This window comes from Centruroides sculpturatus, unplaced genomic scaffold, assembly GCF_000671375.1.
Source record: "Centruroides sculpturatus isolate CEXI.00-Female unplaced genomic scaffold, Cexi_2.0 scaffold26, whole genome shotgun sequence".
In the NCBI taxonomy this organism is placed as follows: Eukaryota; Metazoa; Arthropoda; class Arachnida; order Scorpiones; family Buthidae; genus Centruroides; species Centruroides sculpturatus.
This window is the reverse complement of record NW_019384653.1, coordinates 499962-520338: the sequence shown is the minus strand read 5'-3', so window position 1 is coordinate 520338 and position 20377 is coordinate 499962. Positions and strand designations below refer to the sequence as shown.

Here is a 20377-nt window from a genome sequence, read left to right as displayed (position 1 = left end):
TATCCTTATCCTCTGAGCATTTTTCTGCATTATCTTCAGATCCATGCTTTACCTTTTGCAAAATGTATGTAATTTTAGATTGCTTGCTTCTAGTTAAAAGATCTTTATAAATTTCCTCATATGGTGCTAAGCACTTATGAAGAATAAAGCAAGTATAAAATAAGGGAAAAACATCTGGCAACATCAGAAGCAGAAGCGTCGAGATCTGGCAACATTGAAACAAGTTTCAAGAAGGACCATGTGTATGGACAGAAGGCAAGAAAAGAAAATTTACATACTTAAGTACTAACAGTTCATGAAAATAATAATTTTCATGAACTATTATTACTTAAGTATGTAAAAATTTATTACATTTCATGTTGTAGGAGGGTTTTACCCAATTCTCAAACCGTGTCAGAGTGAAACCATGCTATAACAGTACCGTGTTATACAGGGGTGGTACCAATTCTCGAACCATGTTAGAGTGAATCCGTGCTATAGAAGTGCCGTGTTATATGGGGGTTACCTGTATATTAAAATATTATACTAAAAGATGAAACAAATTGTAAATTTACCCTGTTATTACAGACATAGGATCAGCTCTGAATGAAGAATCCAGTGAATCAAATGCCACTGTACATAAAACCTATAATAGTTTTAAAAAATTCATTATTATTATCACTCATCTACAGTTTATTATTCTTACAATATAATCAAGATAATTGATGATGATGATGATGATGATGATGATGATGATGATAATTCTCCCGTGGTCACCACCTGGTCGTGGTGGGAGAGCCCAGTAATTTTGTGATGGAAGCTTTCTGGTTGGATACAGATCTAAGCACATCTGCACAAGGCCCAACTTCTACATCCAACCAAAAAACTCCCATCATTTAAACATCTTAAATTAGTGAAGATATACAAAATTTGTAAGAAAAATATTGCCACCAATTTCAAGGACAGTAACACCATCCACCAAGTCTCACCATTCTACTATGCCAACAATCAATCACCTGCACTTTCTCAATATCTAAAAATCATCGTTCGAATCTTTTTATATTTTCAAAAAGTGCTCTCAACCTGATGACAATAGCTTAAAGCTATCAAAAACATTTGTTTGTTAAATTAAATTATCACAAATTTTGCTGGAGTTTTGATTTTATTGGTATTTTTATAAAATTAGTAGAAACTGATTAATATTAACTTCATAAAATGCTTGGAATATAGTGATATAGAATTATTAATTAATAATTATTATGATTGCGATTGTTTAAAGAAACTGTAATCTTTGTCAGTCATTTTCATGATCCATATTAAAGAAACAACTATCACCATCATTGTACATTTATAGTTATTAATTTCCCTTTTCAAATGAAAGAGTATTCAATTTATATAACACAGTAATTGCATAAAATTATATTTTAAAATTTTAATTAACTAACCTGTGTCTGTCCTCTTTGGAAAAGAGCTGAGCCATGAAGAGGCCTAAATAAATCCACTGAACATGATATATCTCTGATGTCAGTCAGTTCTCTGCCATCACATCTTCATGATAAATAAATAATTCATAAGATCTCATATAAACTATATTTGGTTTTTATTGAAGTGAAATCAATTTAGTTGAAATTCAATTATTCAAAATATTAAATAAATGAATAAAATTATTAATTATTATTATTAATTAAATTTTTATTATTAAAACAATTGCACAATTGCTTTTATAACATTATAAAGATAAATGTAAAATTATGTGAATAAATTAAGAAGACCACTGTATTATTAAAAGCAAGGTGAATTCAATAACAAATAAATTTGACTGCATAGAATCAACTGTTGATGATGCAGCAAAACACAAGTTTGATTACTGATCAAAATATCCAAGTGCATTGCCTTGACAGGTAATCAGTATTGCAGTGTTGGATTCCCACTAAATTTAATAGGAGGTACAGAATTTTTAGTGCGAAATTTTGGAGGACTGATATTGTGTTATATAATACTGTTTCTTTTTTGAGCAGCCTAAGATGACAAAACTAACAATCTTTGATACTATTGTATTCAAGCTCCTGTCAGTTCATGAAAATTATTATTTTCATGAACTATTATTACTTAAGTATGTAAAAATTTATTACATTTCATGTTGTAGGAGGGTTTTACCCAATTCTCAAACCGTGTCAGAGTGAAACCATGCTATAATAGTACCGTGTTATACAGGGGTGGTACCAATTCTCGAACCATGTTAGAGTGAATCCGTGCTATAGAAGTGCCGTGTTATATGGGGGTTACCTGTATATTAAAATATTATACTAAAAGATGAAACAAATTGTAAATTTACCCTGTTATTACAGACATAGGATCATGGAATACACTAAGATCAAAAATAGAACTAGTATAAAAACTAAGCAAATTGAACATTTAAATACATTAAAGAAAAAAATTTATACTTTCAGGATACCCAAACAGAATTCTTAGTATTTGGGAAACAGAAATAGCTAAAAAAACAGATAAAGCAATAAGAATAGATCCTAAACAAACAGAAATAAAATGCATTCATTTCCCATACATAAAAGGCTTAAACGAAGAACTCAATAAAGAAGTCAAAAAAATTAATGTAAAATTAGTACCAACATATGGTAAGCTACTCTCCAGATTAAGTGCAAAACAAGTTAACAAAACAAATATAATAAAGAAAGAAGAAAGTAAAAATGTAGTCTATAAGATTCCGTGCACATGTGAAGATAAAAAAATTTTATATAGGTGAAACTAAACGTAAAGTTAAAGTAAGATTGAAAGAACATATAGCCGATTTGAAATATCATAGACTAAATTCTGCTTTTCATGAACACTGCTTTTTAAATAATTGTAATATAGACAAAAATAATATAGAAATTTTACACAGAGAAAAAGATACATATAAAAGAAAATTTAAAGAAAGTATAGAAATAATAAAAAATCAAAATAATATAAATAAAAATCCTAGTATCTCTATAAACGAAAACTGGTTAAAAATTTTATATTAATTGTATCCACTAGATTCAATTATTGTGATCAATATTTGATTTTGTGATTAATAATACAGTGATCACAATATCAATATTTGATATTGTGATCACTGTATTATTATTGTGATCAATGTGCTAATTTATAATAATAAATATTGAACTGTTAAATAAATCAACAATAACAAAAACTGTAATATTGTAATAGGTGTCAAATAATATGTAAATTTATATTAAATGTTAATCATGTTTACCAACTTCAAGATATCGTATTATTATTAGTTCATATAATAATTTATAATATTAAATATTAAAATGTTAAATAAATCAACAATCATATACACTGTAAAAATATAATAGACGTCAGATATGTAAATTCGTACTATATTGTCAATGCGTATCAAAGGAAGTAAAGATTTTGTAAGGCGGGTTTGCAAAATTGATTTATGAGTGGAAAGCATAATCAATTGTATACCATTTGATAATTGTTGAGTCCAAAGTATGTTTTAAATCAAGGATTTTACAAAACTGGTTTATAAGTGGAAAGTATGATCAATTGTGTACGACTTTAACAACAGTCATACTCAAGATATGCTTTAAATCAAGATAATTTTATAAAATTATGTATATTTTTGTATATATATGTCGTATACTCTCCTAATATTTTAGTTGGTTGAAAAAATATTGAGAATAAGCTGATGTCACTGAAAAAATATCAAGAGTAAGCTGTCACTTCAATTTATAAAACTTGTATGCATAGGTATGTTTAAATCACAATAATTTTTAAAAAAATTCTACAAAACTTCTGTATTTTTTATATGTATGTGTTATATCCCTTTTTATGTTTTAGTTGGCTGAAGAAGGGCTTAAGAGCCCAAAACGTGTAATTTTTTTCACATGTATCAACTAAATAAAGTTGAGGAAACCTGCCAAGTGTCTTAATTTATAGCACTTCATTGTGTTAGAAGCAGAAATACAGTGACGTTTACGAATGATGCTTGAATTTAAAGATTGAGCATTTTTCACAGCTTCAAGAATTTTTTCTTTACCTTTTATAATTGTTCTGACCGTCAATTCCAGTAGATCAAACTTCATTGCCAATTCACAAATTTTCATTTTTGTATTGAAGTCTTTAATAATGTTAACTTTACATTCCAAAGATAAAGTTTTTCTTTTCTTGTTTGATGCATAAGAATCAGTTCTACTTCGTTTGGATGACATAGTAGAGTCTCTCAAGTCTCCGTAGATAAAACAAACACAGAAATAAATAACACAAAATAAATTCTAGCTATATGTCCATTCCACGCAACACGTCTGAACATGTAAGCTAAACAACAGTGTGGGGGGGAGTGAGTAATCAAGAGTTCTGTAATGCTCAAACAAAAGACGAATCGACAAGATTTGAAAATCTCATAACTCCGGGTTTGCATAAGTCAAGGTATTACTGTACTTTCATAGTGCTATATTTCAAATAATTTATTTGAATTATTTATCTAATTAGGATTTCTTGAATAAAATTATTACAGAGAAAATTATAATTAAAGATAATTTACAATATCAATTCTCTTCATTAAGTGGAAAGTTTAAAATATTTTAATAAAATTATATTAATTATATTTATTATTTTTTATTGTTTATTATTGAATATTTAATTACTGTATATAAATTACAGGTAACCCCCGTATAACACGGTAGTTACGTTCCAAAAAATTGCCGTGTTATGCGAAACAAAGAACTAGTACGAAAAGGAGGTTAGGTTCCAAAAATTAAAAAACATGCTATTATATTTTCATAATTAAGATAAGTAAATTTTAATAAAGATATTTAAGTGATACATATTAATATAAATTAAATAATGTTTTCTTCGTTATCACTAAAAGCNTAAAATATATACATAAATAAATAAAAATAAAAAGATCCGATGTCTCATTATCTACAAAATAATGGGAAGAAGTAAAATATTTAGAAAATTGTAACTTCGATAATTTAACCAATTGAGCAATTTAACAACAGGCTCAATTGGTTTTCTATCCAATAAAAATACTCGTTTTAAATCTTTCTTGCACATAATTACAAACTAATTTCTTCTAATTCCATTTTACCACGCAATAAAAATATATTGAGAGTATTTCGTAAGTAAAAATGGTATAAAAATTATTTTAAACTCATCTCACTCCTTTCTAACAAATCTCCTTCAACTTGTCATTTATATTTTGTTAGAAAATAATTATTAAATTCCTTTATAACTTATCTAACAGCTAAAGATTACAAATTAGAAATTCTCTTAGAAAATCTTCCTTTTAATTTAAAATTGCCAAACATTTATAATTTATAAATTACAATTAAAGTAGCCATTATAAACTTCTAACTTATCTATCGCACAATATTTTTATTAATATTCGAAAAGTAGAAATGTATGGGATGAATTTATTTATTTAAAAATTTCTTATTTAGAAAAATAGTTTTTAAATGTAGAATTGTTGTCGGAGTTCTTTTAAAACATTCTTTTCAATAGTTTAAATAATGTCTCCATTATACTAATTCTGTGTAAAGTGGGTCAGTTATTAGTTTCGGCCTTGGAATAAATGTTTCTATCGAAGATATCGTTTCTTTTTTATGTCTTTATAAAATACCAAAGATTCATTTTGAAGTATTTATTAAAGATTAATTTATGTAAATCTTCTTACAATTTCAAATTTATTTTTTTTATTTACTTTCTCAGAACTTTAGTATATTTATTCGACTTTTTTTTTTCTTTTTTGATTTCATTTCCTACACTTTGACTTTTTAAAAATGGTAAATAATGTAAATTTTATTTATTTTTTTAATACATAAAAAGTCGATAAAATTAATTTTTTTCTATATTTTCGAATATTAATCCACTCAATTCTTCTTGATTAATGAAGCGCAAAATAAGTGATACAAAAGTTTTATTTTAAGAACTCTTAAAACAACTTTTATTAGCTGTTAATTTACTATTATTTTTTTAAATATTTTTATTTAATAAATAAATAAATAAAGAATAAATATTTTCGAGCGAATTAAAATTCTATAAAAGTTATAAACTGAATAGAAGATATTATATTACTACCGAGAAAAATGTAAACAATTTTTTAATATTAATTTAATTAAATGTTACAAATTAAAAAATAGTTTTTTTTTTAGAGAAAAAAAGGAAAGGAAGCTTCGAGTGAAAGTGCTAAAATATTAGCTCGAAAGGAATGAATTTTGACAAACAAAATTCCTTCGCACTGAAAAAAAAAACATTAAAAAAATGTAGTTTAAAAGTAAATAAAAACTTTCGACGTTTCTTCAGTGAAAAGGTAAATTAAGGAGGAAGTTAATTAAATGCCAATTGATTAATTTGGTAGTTTAAAAGTTAAATTGTCGACAAAATAATTAGACATTCAGCTATTTATGAGGCAAGTATTACTAAGTCCTTATTAAAACTTCTTGATTTGTGTGGATAATTAGAGTTAGATATAAATAAATAAGCAATTAATAATTATAATAAACACGTGAAATCCTACATTAAATCATCGGCAAGCTAATTTTTTTTTTCTAAATCATAAGTTTATATAACTATATAAATTTTTTTTGAATAATTTAGCATTATCGATACGACTCACAACAGCGAAAGTTTTTGAAGTGTTGTTGACAAGATTTTCTAAAATATTAGTCTAATAAAATCATCTAATCAGGTAGATAATATAAAATTTGAATTCATCTAAACTTCTTGTCATGTATTTTGAAAACTTTGCTAAATTTTTCTTTGATTTTTGCCTAGGAATTTTTTGGAATAAGATATTTTTAATTTAAATAAGAAGGTGAGAGATATATGCGCTACTTATGCGTATACACGCAACTACCGAATAGTGATAAAAGTCAGCATCGATCAATTAAATTTTTATCTACTGGAGTAAATAATAAGAAAAAAAGTGAGTAAATATTATGTATAAACTTTGCGGTTTAATAATTTTACAGGTAAAATTTTATTTTATAAAGGGGAGAGAGAGAGCGAGCGACTTCAAATTTTTCCAGGCTTTTCTTATGATTAGAAGTTGACTTAGATACGAAAGTATTGCTTCTTTACTTTAATCCATACGCCTCTTAATATTCTTAATAATTAAATATAACGTATACATGTTTATGCAGCTGCAAACGTATTAGATTATTACTTTTATTATTTACTTTCTACATTAAAATTTAGTACAAAACTCGATCACGATTCTAGTTAATTCGTTTCATTTATAACTGCTAATTAAATTTATAAATTATTTTAATCGTAACATTTTTATAAGAAGAAAAATGTTTACTTTTAAATATTCCAGATCGATAATAATCTAATTTATATATTAATATATTAACGACTTTGTTATTGTTGTCTTAAATTACATTTAACTAATTTAGTTAACTTATGTTACAAAATGTTACTTATGAATCAAAACTGGATTTCTGAATTGAATTTTTTCCTCTTTTTCTTTTTTTCACATCGCTCAATCAATTTCTACAGGAAGAAAAACCTCCTTCTAAAAATATATATATATCTGACCTTAGTATTGTTGTAATAATTAGGTTAATAGTATACATTACACATTCAGGTTAAAGATTTATTACCGTACAGTACATTTCCGCCCGAGTTCAATTTGTAGCAAGATTTAAAATTCGTTTAATTTTTAAAAATATTTTCCTAAATATAATTTCTTCCATTTTCAAAATATCTTAAATTGTTAAAAGAATTCTTTTGTAAGTTGAAAGTTGAAATTCAGTACAAAAAGAAAATAATTATAATCAAAAATGCATCAAAGAAATTATGGTACATTACTAATGATTAAACAATAGTTTAATTACTTCTTAAAAACAGTTTTTTAATCATCTATTACAGGGGTGGCCAACAAGTTGATCGCAATCAACCGGTCGATTGCAAAGCCAATTTTGGTCAATCGCTTGCAATGTCTTGACTTAATATGTTACACCTGTAACCAAACACATAATGCACAAATGCAACTGTAGTGATATCGTACCTCTGCGTCCGCCCTCAGATATGGTTTTGTCAGTCCATGTGCAATCCATTTGCATACAGTTGTAAAAGGGAAATAAGAAATGTAGACAAAGGGTTGTAAAACCAAAAAAAAGAAAGGCAGGAAGAGGGACAGAAAGAGTAGGTCGGGACATGGTAGAGAGAGGAAGGATGAAGTAGTTATCCTTGAAAGTGACAATATTGAGTTTCAATTTTTCTTCTGTTTAAAATGTAAGTACCTTTTCTTCATGTTTTAAATTAAATTGTGGTTTTTCTTACCTATCTAAACATAGTATGTATTTTACACCTCCCCTCACCACTTAGACTATGCCTATGACAACAAGTCAATTGCGACACATTTTTTAGATAAAAAGTAAATCTTATGTACACAAAAGTTGGCCATTCCTGATCTATTATATTAATTACATTATTAAACCTGCTGGCAATTGTGGCAAATTTGTTATACATTCTGCATAGCAAAATATCCCATAAATATCAATTAGAACTGAATAAGAAATTTCATTTACAATGTTTGTCCCAGATATTTTTTGGCCAGATGATCAATAAAAATTGTCAGACAGACTCAACCTCCTCATATAAATAACATTGTTCTGTTTTAAACAAGCTTCCTGGTTTGAAATTAATGGTACTATTGTTTTGGAATTATTGTCATTATTTTGACTACCTTCTTGTTTTTTTAAAAACTAAATAAATTAGTCTGATTTTGACTTCTTTTTTTTATGTTCTTATTTAAAGTTTTTTTATTAATTTTCAATTAAAAAGTTTTTTACATCTATGTGAATTAAAAAGTTTTTTACATCTATGTGAATACATTTTTTGACAAGACTATGTCTTGTTTATAAAATTGTACTACCTGCTGAGCTTAGAGGTATGAAAGAGTACATGTCAGGAGTTGCAATATGTCACAGAGTATTAGGTGCCCAAATCATGCACACACAAAAAAACCAGACTTGTAGGTATTCAAGGGACCAAGAACCGAGTCAAAATAAAATTCAAAATGACGACACTCTCTATAAACAGGCAGTAGTGCAAGATTTGCACATGCATTGCTCGTTGGAAATGCGAACATTGCAAAATCGAATTTTGACAAACGTGGGCATTGGGAAGTTTGAAATCAGAAATCGAATTTTGACAAACAAGTCTTTGAAAAAAACCCATTTACCTGTTATGTATTATTCCCAACATATCTCTGGTCATGACATGCTGACCTTGACCAGCTGACCCGACCCGAGATATCTCGTTTCAGTATCACCTTTTTTCAAAGTAGATGGCGCTAGTTGTCATAATTTTATATTAAAACTAACTTCCGAAATATAATTTGTTTTTCTCTACATTTATTAATATACATATATTAATATCATCCAAAGTTATTTTTTTATTTTGCACAAACAATAGCCAGAAACAATACAATAGCCAGGATTATTTTTTTCAAAAACGCAAAATTTTCATTAGGCATTGACAAAAATTCAACCCAGGCAACATGCAACATTGAGAAATTTCAAAATTGGATAGGTTAATTTCACCAAAAAAATGCATTGTGCACAACCTTGTGGTCATGGCTGGCAAAGTTTGAAAGATTGCACTTAAAACCAGTGATACCAAAGAAGATTGAAGATTGAGAATGAGACCCGCTTTGAGCGTCAAAGTGATTCTGCTTAGTAGTGAGTCTTTGAGACATAGTCTTGTCCCAAATATGGCCTTGCCATTTTACTTGTTTAAATGTACTGTACCTACTGTATGTACAAGGTGTGAAAATATTTTTAAAAGATATTTGCATAGCCATGTTAAAGTAATTTTAGGTACAGTAGAGCGTCGATTATCCGAATCAATTGGGGACTGGGGTTCTTCGGAAGATCGATATTTTGGATAACCGATTATGTACGAAAAAATATATTAATTTATCCCATCTTGAAATTTCTCCGTTGTGTGTCGCTTTGCGTTGAATTTTCGTCGATGTTAAGCCTAACGAAGACTATTGTATCGTTAAAAATTATTTTTTTATTTTGTACAAACNTAATTAAATTAAAAAATAAAAAATTAAAAATTTATAAAATATTAAAATTAAAAGTTACAATTTAAATATTTATCATAAATTGCTTAATTATAACTAAATAAACTTATTATAGCATAAATAAACGTATTTTAGTAATATTATTACGTAAATATGCTATAAAATAAATTTAAAAATATTTAAATTAAAAAAAAAATCGCTAAATGAAAATTTTTGAGTCGACAAAACACCACCTGGACACAAATATGTGAAACAGATGGTAAGCAACACACTACCGTCAAGTGGTGGCATCTGTTGCCAAAAATTTTCATTAAAATCGATTTTTCGAAGGGTAACGACGAATCGGTACTCAAGTACATTGTTATAACAAAGGGGGGTGCGGCAGATCGTTACCCTGGTCTTAAGAAAGTTAAAAATTGGTATCAATCTATACTTGAATGTAAAAAAGTCATTCCTTTTATATACAGTGAAACTTGTGTAAACAACCAGATATATATATTGGCTTATTGGCTAGGCAGCCAGAATATCATCCATGCAGCAAGAATTACTATTTTTATCATAATTACATTTTTAAAAATATTTATTGAATCATTGATTTTATACAACATATATGTAAAAATAAATAAAAAAAAGAAACAAACAAATGGAATAAAACATCATATATTCATTCTCTCAAACAAAACTTAATCCTAACAACTTTGTAATATACTAACTTCTATAAATTATCATTTATAATAGTCATTTTTTGTAGAAATGAAAATGCAATATTTCCTTTGATACTGTTATTTTTAATCTTGTGTATTTGTAACATTTTTTTATAGCATTATTCATTAAAAGAAATCATGAAAAACAGGAAAGAATACCAACTTGTTGTTAACTAAATTACAGTAGAGTATCGTTTATCTGAAAGCAGATCAACTGATATGTTGGTTAACCAAAAGCATTCCAGTCAGATTGTGTCATGCTGAATTGAACGTTTTTGATACTAGATTAACTTCCAAAATATAATTTTTTTGTTTTTATATTTTTCAATATATTTATTTTGTTTGTACAAAATAAAGAAATAATTTTTAACGATACAATAGCCACAATTATTTTAAAAAATTTATGTTAGGCTTCACATTGATGAAAATTCAATACAAAGCAACACACAACAGAGAAAAATTTCAACATGGGATAGGTTATATATATTTTTTGTACATAATCGGTTATCCGAACAACCCCAATCTCCAATTGATTCAGATAAACGATGCTCTACTGTATATGCATTTTCATATATTGTCAAAATATACAAGGTGATTCAAAAGTCACAGAAATTTTAAAAAATTAATAACTCACAAACTATTTATAGTAAGATGCTGCAGTTTTCACAGAAATGCTTAGAAAGAAAGTGGGATTTTTTTATGCTTAATAAAAGTTTTAGTACTAAAATAGTTACATTTCTTTCCATAGATGGCACTGTAGAAAACTGAAAGCATTTGTAAATTTGTTAAAATAAGAATAAAAAAATAAAAATGTTTTTAATGTAAGCTCTAATAACAACTACACAAATTATGTAATCTTATCAAGCACCATCTATGGCAAGAAATGTAACTATTTTGGTACTAAAACTTTTATTACACACAAAAAAAATCACACTTCCTTCTAAGCATTTCTGTGGAAACTGCATCATTTTACTGTAAATAGTTTGTGAGTTATTAATTTTTTTAAATTTCTGTGACATTTGAATCACCCTGTACTTGAAATAGTTGCAAATATATATAATTTACTTAAATTTATATTCCAAAATATAAATTTTTTTTAAAAAAAAAAAAGGTTGCACAAAGAAGTTCAAGCAATTCAACACGTAATATACTTTTCTTGTTAAAATTATCTATATATAAATATGAATAATTACAATCTGTATTGTATAATTCCAAAACTATCTTGGTAGAATATCTAAATTAACATTTGACTAATCAATTTCTGGAATTTAAACTTCTTTTTTTTACTCTTTTCACCCTGCGGGTACTAAGAGGGCCATTTTAATTATATCCATCATAGATTCGGCCAGACCCACAACAGGAGGTGACCAAGATGGCAAGGAAAGGGCCAACATATCTGGGACACTCTCCCTAAAAATTTCCAGGGTTACTCACCTGGATTCAATCCAGATTCCACCTAAAGTGGTATGCTGATGCCCGAATTATCCATCCGGTCATCAATCCTTAGACTACAGAATACTTTACCAATATTTAGAACACTTTCATACCAACATCTGATATAGGAAAATCATAATTACAAATTTTTTTCCTTTAATTTATATAATTTTTTAAAGATGTTTTCATTCTTTAAGACAAGGAATTCATAAATTTTTGCATATAAAAAATTTATATATTTTTTAAAGAAATATTAGTAATCTTTCTAATCAATAATTTCAATTTTCTCCTTCCATAAATATACTGTCATTTTTTACAGACATTCATTACAGACATAAGAAAAGAAACTGTCATTCATTACAGACATAAGAAAAGAAACTCTAGTGGTTAATAATAATTTATGTAACTGACAATCAATGAGATGGATAAGCTTGATAATCCTTAGCAAGATTAGCAATATTTGGTTCAAAATTTGTAAGTTTTAGTCTTTTCATTGACCCCCCAATAATGTTATATCGACCCCCAGGAGTCAATATAGATCACTTTGGCGACCCCTGGTCTACACCAATGGAATAGTCTTTTTCAGTTTTGAATTATTCATTATTTGATATAAAAGAGTTATGCTGGGGTTAAAGTAACTATCAAGAATTATAGTTAATTTGTAAATTTATAGCGAATGCGTATAAGCTAAAAAATGATTAAGTATTACCTTTTAATTTTTCGACCACCTCTTGCCTAATTTCAAGTAAGGCAACATCTCTAGATACCTAAAAATCAAAAATATTTTTTTTCTAACTCCAAAATTTAAAGAAAAACAATATGATCCAAATTTTGCCCTTACTTTATCAAGTGAGTAATCCGATAATATTTCTTTTACACGAATTTCACACAATCTATAAATTAGAAAAATTATATATTTTTTCATAATTAATTAATTAGTGCTTTAAAAGAAATTTATAAATAAATATATTTAAAATATTAGAAAAATACTGAATATATATGGTTACTGGGAAAAAACTACATATTAAACAAAAAAGAAATTAATAGCAATTTTACAGGATATTTAAACTAATTATTATGAAAAAATATATGAAGCATGCAAAATTATTTTTATGAAAATGTAAATAAGTATGATTTGGATATGAATTCATTTATAAATGTTTTTAATAAAAATTTGTTGTTTGGATATATTGGCGAGTTTGGTGATTTGCTTTTTGTCCTTATATTGCTATATTGCTTATGAGCACTAAGTTTTGGCTCTGTGGAGGACATATCACACACTATTGTTGTTGTCAGAGTAATCACACAGAAATAGGTGAACACAGGTTTATTGCAACAACATTTCAGACAGTCTATCTTCAGCCATGCTTGTTACAATTTGCTGGGCCTAAAATACAAGCGACTTATTGTTAAAAACATTCTGATTATTAATTAAAATAGTTTAAAAGTATATTTTATACATACTTAAATAGTCCATTCTATTTGTTGCCAAAATGTGATGTTTTCATTGTTGAGTTTTTTACAAACATTTTATTTTGTTTACAGTACAAGTAGCAACAGAGATTATAACTATTGTTTAATGAAATAATGTGAAGTAAATAAACTATGAAAACAGACAAATACAAAGTTATAAACAAGATTACAGTTACAAAAGTAAAAGCTATTTTTCAAAAAGGTTACATAAATTTTTTGCAGTATGTTAGTTCATACAATGTTTTCTACTGCTAACACACATAGGATGGTATACAGTTGGTGTTTTAAGTGTTTTCTGTAGTCTAGTTGGTTACAGATGTTTAAGTAAGGGTGCCAGATGTGGCCTAGTTGTACTCGTGTTTTTGTTATCGTGGATTTTGATAATTTCTAAATATTTGTATAATTTGCATTTTGTAGTATTTCTTCCAGTTTTTAATATTTTTGATGAATCTTTATTAATATTGCAATTATGGTATACTCAATATTTAGCAACAGCAGAGTTTCTAGATTGTATTTTACAGCATTGATGTGTTCTTTAAATTGTATTTTTAATTTTCTTTTGGTTTCACCAACATGTGGTTACAACTACAAGAAAACTTATAAGCCACATTGTTTTTCTCCAAACTGTTGATAATAGTATTATTGTTGATTACTCTTTTTTGGATAGTGTTTGAGTGGACAGGTACAATAGAGTGATACCTCGATTTTCATTGATAATCCATCCAAAATAATTGGCGAAATCTGAAACTGACGAAAATCAAGGTAATTATTTCCATATGAATCAATGTAAATCCAATTAATTCGTTCTAGACACTCCAAAATAATACCAAAAACACATTTTATAGAGAATATATATTGTATTTTATACTAAAAACAGTAAGAAATTAATATAAAATGAATATAAAAGACAAATGTTAAGAATAAATGAACATTTAACATGGCATTCAAAAAGCTGCTGGCTCTGGAAACTTTCTTTGGTCCCATGATGGAGCTAAAAAGAAAGGAAAGCAATGGAACTGTTTGACTAGACATGCAGGGTAATGCTCACACAATGAGAAACAATGCCACACTGAGCAAGAAAACACGTGGGTTGCCCTTTGTTTTCGCAAAATTAGCAGCAAGGTCATGTGGGCACACCACTAAAATCCAAAACAAATTTTTCACAGAAAAAAATCTATGAAAAATGAAACCAACAATAACTGTAGTCAACAAAAACTGAAGTATTACTGTACATATATTAAACTGTTTAAATTTATTTTGTTTTTTTCAAAAAAATTTTTGACATATGGAACTTTATAGGATTTTGCCGGAGAAATAATGTTCTGGACTTTGTTTAGTATTCTATTATGTAATGTATGTAGCCGTTTCAATAAAGTGATTTTGTGGTAATTATTTAACAAAAGTAGTTTAATAATTTCATTTATTTCAAAATTTTGATCTATGATATTTGTAGTTCTATTTTTAATTTTATTGAAGTTTCATAATAACCAGAAATGAACATAAAAAAGAGGAGGAAAATAGTATGATTAACATAAAATATTCTTTTAATCATTTAAACAATTAAATAATATCTAATATTTCTTTACTCAATAGTTATCTGTAAGACTCATTAAATTATTTAGAAAAATTAAAGTTTTACTTTCAAAAATTTATTTTGTTCCAGAGAGATTTCTTTCAGTTATTCATCAGTATGCTGAAGTAAATACTGTTATTTCTTGAAATTAATTATATTACATTGGTCAAATGCTTTAAAAATTAATTCTACGAATATTTAAAATATTGTGCTAAAATAAATGTTTTTACACACATCTATAAATGAATTCATATATCATATTAGAGTTACATATATAAATTTTTATAATTGTTAAAACTCATACTGAGAAAATTAAAATTTAAAATTACATACGATTTAGTTGCCTCAACAAGTTCTGACAAAGGAACAAAATAATTCTCAACTTCTCTTTTACTTTTGCCATACTCTTTCTGAAGTTGTAATATACCATTTACAATATGTTGAGTTTCTTTTACACCTTGTTTAATAGCTTTTAATAAATCCTGTTGAAGTATATTCTCAGCTGAAGCTTCCAACATTACTGAAAATTTAATTATCAAAATGAAAGAATTTGTTAACTTTTTTATATGTACTAAAAATAAATACATTAAAAAATAATAATGTTAAAATTAATATAACTTATACTCTCATTCATTATAACTTTAATAAAATGAGGAAAATATTTTGTTCAATGGGAAATGAATTAGAAATTAGAAAACAAACTTTACTTATAATGTAGAAATTCTCTTATTACAAAGAGTGCCATGATACAAAATATAACCAAATACCTTTAAATATAGTATAACCATTTTATTACAAATTGCCAAGTTTATTACAAATTAAACTTGACAACAAACTTAACTATGTATCATTCTTGCAATCATTTATAATTTATTTGAATGATACATATGTTTTACTTAACACTTCTTTAGCAAAACACCTTTTCACATTGAAAGGTAAACTGGAAAGCAAATATCCATTAATACAGAAAAGACCAAATATCCCTTTATAGAATTTATGATGGATAATCCTATTTTTATTGTCAATACCACTGATTAAAGATATAATAAAATTAACACCAAGAAAACAAAAGATTATTTACTGATGTCATTATAATCCAGAAAAGGAATAATAGATAAACCATTCTTGCTCAAAGTAATGGATAAAACAACTGTCCAATTGTTTTTCATATTAAGATACTCTTGCATTTTTTGTATTAACATTTTAAACATTTCAGATCTATCAACAATGCCAAATAAAAATAATTACCAAGTATGGAAAAAGACAATATCTATTAGATTCGAGCCAGAGTGTATTTTCCAGGTATATAATCTTCCAAAGAAAATAATTTTCTCAAAAATTTATTTTATATCAACACAATAATATAAAAGCCATCGTGTGTGTGTGTGTGTGTGTGTGTGTGAATTCCTTATAACCTTATAACTCCTGCAACTTTTTGTCCAATCCACATGAAATTTTGGTTATATTCATTTTATGTTCTGATGGAAATATAGGCTACTTATTTTGTGGAAATATTACCTACAAAATAAACGTTTTATCAATTTTGGATTGGTGATTGCACTTGTGTTGCAGTGACATCAGTGACCTCATTTAGTTTGTGCTTAACAATAGAATTTCCCTTGATTTGCATTTTTAAATATTTTGGAAAATGGCATATTTTCAACTTACTTCATTAGATTTAAAATTTAAACTTTAAAGATAGCTGCATCATGTCACTTTTAAAACAAATTTTAAAAAAAATCTTTCTATAGTGACTATGTGATGTTCTATTATCCGATTGGAAGTAATGATCTAACAAGCTTGTTATTTAAAAGGTATTGTTGTGCTTCAATTATACTCCAACAATCAGTATAAACTATTGAATTTGTAGAAGTATTAGTTACTCTTCTTGAAGTTCTTGAAATCTACTCTTCTCAATTCTTCAATATTTACTTTCTGATAGAAAGTAGTCCATCATATTTGGCAGGAGAATTTATAGTACTAACATGAAATTCCAGGGCCCAAATTTGAGAAGAATATTCAACAGCATTCAATATTACTCACTGCATTAAACAATTTTAAAATATAAGAATGTTTCTTAATTTCTTATTTTTCATAATTAACCTCTTAACGCCCACCTGTTATTAATTATAATGTAATTAAGCATAAAAAAAATACTTAAAACTGAAAAAAAACGAAAGAAATGCATTAATTTTGAAGAAAAAGCTTCAAATTTTATTTTCCTTTGTCTCGCCTTTCTGTGAAATTTGACACTGACAAGTCATTGTTTACACAGCTGGATGACCTTGAGAACAGCTGGAGTCAGATTTCCCGGGGCATTCTCATAGATGTCTCGGGAGGACAAGGGTTTAAAGTAGGGTGAATACTAATTAAACCTATATTTTTAAATATTTTAAAAAAATTAAAAATTTTATTGCAATTTCCGACCACCCCTAATTAATTAAATTTATATATAATAAAATCTATTAATTAAAAAAATTAAAAAACTATTGGAGGTCGTTTTAGACATCAGAAAGTAGCTTTAAATAACTTTACCAAAGTCAAATCCATGCACTACAACTTTAGAACGATTAATTAACTTTGATAAAAAATCCCATTAAAAAACAATTAAGCCTTAATCGAGCCTTATCAAAGGCTAATTAAAATCGCGATAAAAATTTTTTGTGCAGGTAAAAATTTTTGAAAAAATTTGGACACAAAAAACATTCCAAAAATAAAAAAATAAAAAAAATTTTGGGTGCCAAAAGGACCGCATTTTTTGTAACGCTATGTAACATGCCCGAGTTAACTCGGGACTGGACGTTAACAATCAATGTATCAGAGTTCCTTAAACAATACATGAAATGTTTATGAAAAGATATAGTATTAGTCAACACTAAATATTTAATTTCTGAAACTAAATTTAATTTTATCTTAGTAATATAAAAATCTATCTGAGTCTTCAGGTATATCACCATCACGAAAAATCATAACTAAAGATTTAAAAGGATTAATAGACAAACCCCATATCAAAATGAAAGCATTCAATTGCTTTAATTTACATGTATGCTGAAGGTGACCTGAACTGTAGGCCAAAAATAAATAATTTTGGTAACCTTACTCAAGCAACTTTTCTCTTATAACAATATATAATACAGAATTTATTCTATATATTTAACTTTAATCATAAATTACAACAAATATACATAAACATGATACCACACATATAACAGAACACAATAATGTCAAAATAAACACAGCAAAAACCAAAGATATCCAGCAATGAAATACTTTTACTAACTAAACAAACAAAATAAATGTTTTCAACAGTTTTAAACAATCATCTTCAGTTTGTGAATACATTTGAATGTGGAATACAAAAGAGAACATAAATTTTAAACAGATGGAACTACTATTTCATTGGTTGATACAGTGCAACACCACATGGATGCTTATTGGTAATGAAAATTTAAAAATTTTATAGTGTATTTCAAAAAAGGACTTCCATTCATGTGAGATGGTTTCAACATCCTTGTAATTTATGGGTTCTTGGCAGAAGCTTTGACCAACTAAACAAACTAAATAAAACAAATGTATTGTTTGTTTCATTAGTAAAAGTATTTTATTGCTGAATTTCTTTGGGTTTTTTAGTCTGTTTATTTTGATATGACATATATATAAATGTGAAAGAGATTATTCAGATTATTTCACTTATATATGTGTGTGTACGTGTGTGTGTGCACGCATGTATGTGTAGATGCATGCATGTGTAGGTATTTTGTTAGAATTAACCTAAAATATCAAAATTACTTTGATATATAATAATAAAATTTAATTACTAATTTTTCTCTTACCAACTTGATTATGTTCAGCTCCAGTTACTATAAGATTTAATGTGCTTTCAGTTATTTCTCTACGTGATGGATTGATTATAATTTCATCATTGATCATTCCAACTCGTACAGCACCAATGGGACCTCTCCATGGAATGTCAGAAAGTGCCAATGCAGCAGAAGCTACATCATATTAAATTATTATAATTTATATAATTACATAAAAATGATATTCTTTATTTATTATTCAATTTATATATCTTTCTAATAACACAATAAATAAATATTATAATTTCTTGAATTCATTACAATAAACTGCTTATAGATGATAAAAAGTGGCATTTTTAATATTAAATCATTTACTCTGATTTATTTTTATATTAAAACACAAAAAATTTAATTTATTCAAACCAATAACAAAAATATAATCTACCTTAATATAACTTAAGCATAAGTTTTTTTAAATGAAATTTAATAATCAAATAATATAAAGTTTTGTTAACTTAACTTTAATTTTTACCTGCATTTATACTAACTACATCAGGATCATTACATCCATCAACTGCTAGAAGATTGCACGTCACCTAAAAAAAAAATAAAAATCTAATTTTATCATATAAACAAGATTATGAATTTAATACAAATTTGTTCTGAATATTTTAACACTAAATAACAATTCTAACAAGATAAAATAAATATTAAACATAGTTACTTCGTATAATATTTAAAATTATTAATCACAGATATGTTTTTCTTTAACTGAATGGTATTATTTGTTACTATTTCAGTTAAAACAATAATTATATCTTAAAATATTGTGTCTACTATTTAACATCTTCCTAAAATTTTTATATACTTTCTTTTTTTAGACAGTTAAGTTTCATAAATTGATTCCTACAAAGAAAACAAATTTCAATTTTACACAAATTTGCAATAGAATGTCTTAAAATCAATAACACTAATAATCAGATATATTTTTCCTATGTGCTAGGTCCATATTTTGTAGTCAGATACATTGTTCAGAAAATTAATACAAATGATATCAAAAGGCTGCTAACTGTTAAAGAAAGCTGACACAGTTTTTAATGTAATTGCTTAGTCATTTGTAACATCTTTCATTGAAAAAAATTTGATTAAAAGATTATTTTTTTATCTTTCTAAAAGCATTTCATTTTATTACGGGTCAATGATTTATTATTGCATGTTTTATTATTCTTATAAAATTGATATTAGTATTGCTATGAGTAAAGAAATAATTCATTCAATAAATATATCAAAATTAAAATGACTTAATTTTCAATACTATTTTCTTTCAAGCTATCAAACTTAATCATTTTGAGATTTCTCAAAA

The 20377-nt window shown here is 26.5% G+C and overlaps 1 protein-coding gene across 1 annotated transcript in view; it reads right to left on the bottom strand.

The window, feature by feature from the left end:
* Positions 1-20377, bottom strand: part of LOC111626371 (polyribonucleotide nucleotidyltransferase 1, mitochondrial-like) — a 73393-nt gene that overhangs the window by 35075 nt on the left and 17941 nt on the right. Inside the window, exons 5-13 of the mRNA XM_023369717.1 lie at positions 19547-19610; positions 19048-19209; positions 15548-15734; positions 13010-13061; positions 12878-12935; positions 2435-2504; positions 2315-2377; positions 1425-1527; positions 555-625 (exon numbers count right to left, since the gene is read on the bottom strand). Of these exons, the coding sequence (XP_023225485.1) occupies positions 555-625; positions 1425-1527; positions 2315-2377; positions 2435-2504; positions 12878-12935; positions 13010-13061; positions 15548-15734; positions 19048-19209; positions 19547-19610 (830 nt within the window). The remainder of the gene's footprint in view (positions 1-554; positions 626-1424; positions 1528-2314; positions 2378-2434; positions 2505-12877; positions 12936-13009; positions 13062-15547; positions 15735-19047; positions 19210-19546; positions 19611-20377) is intronic.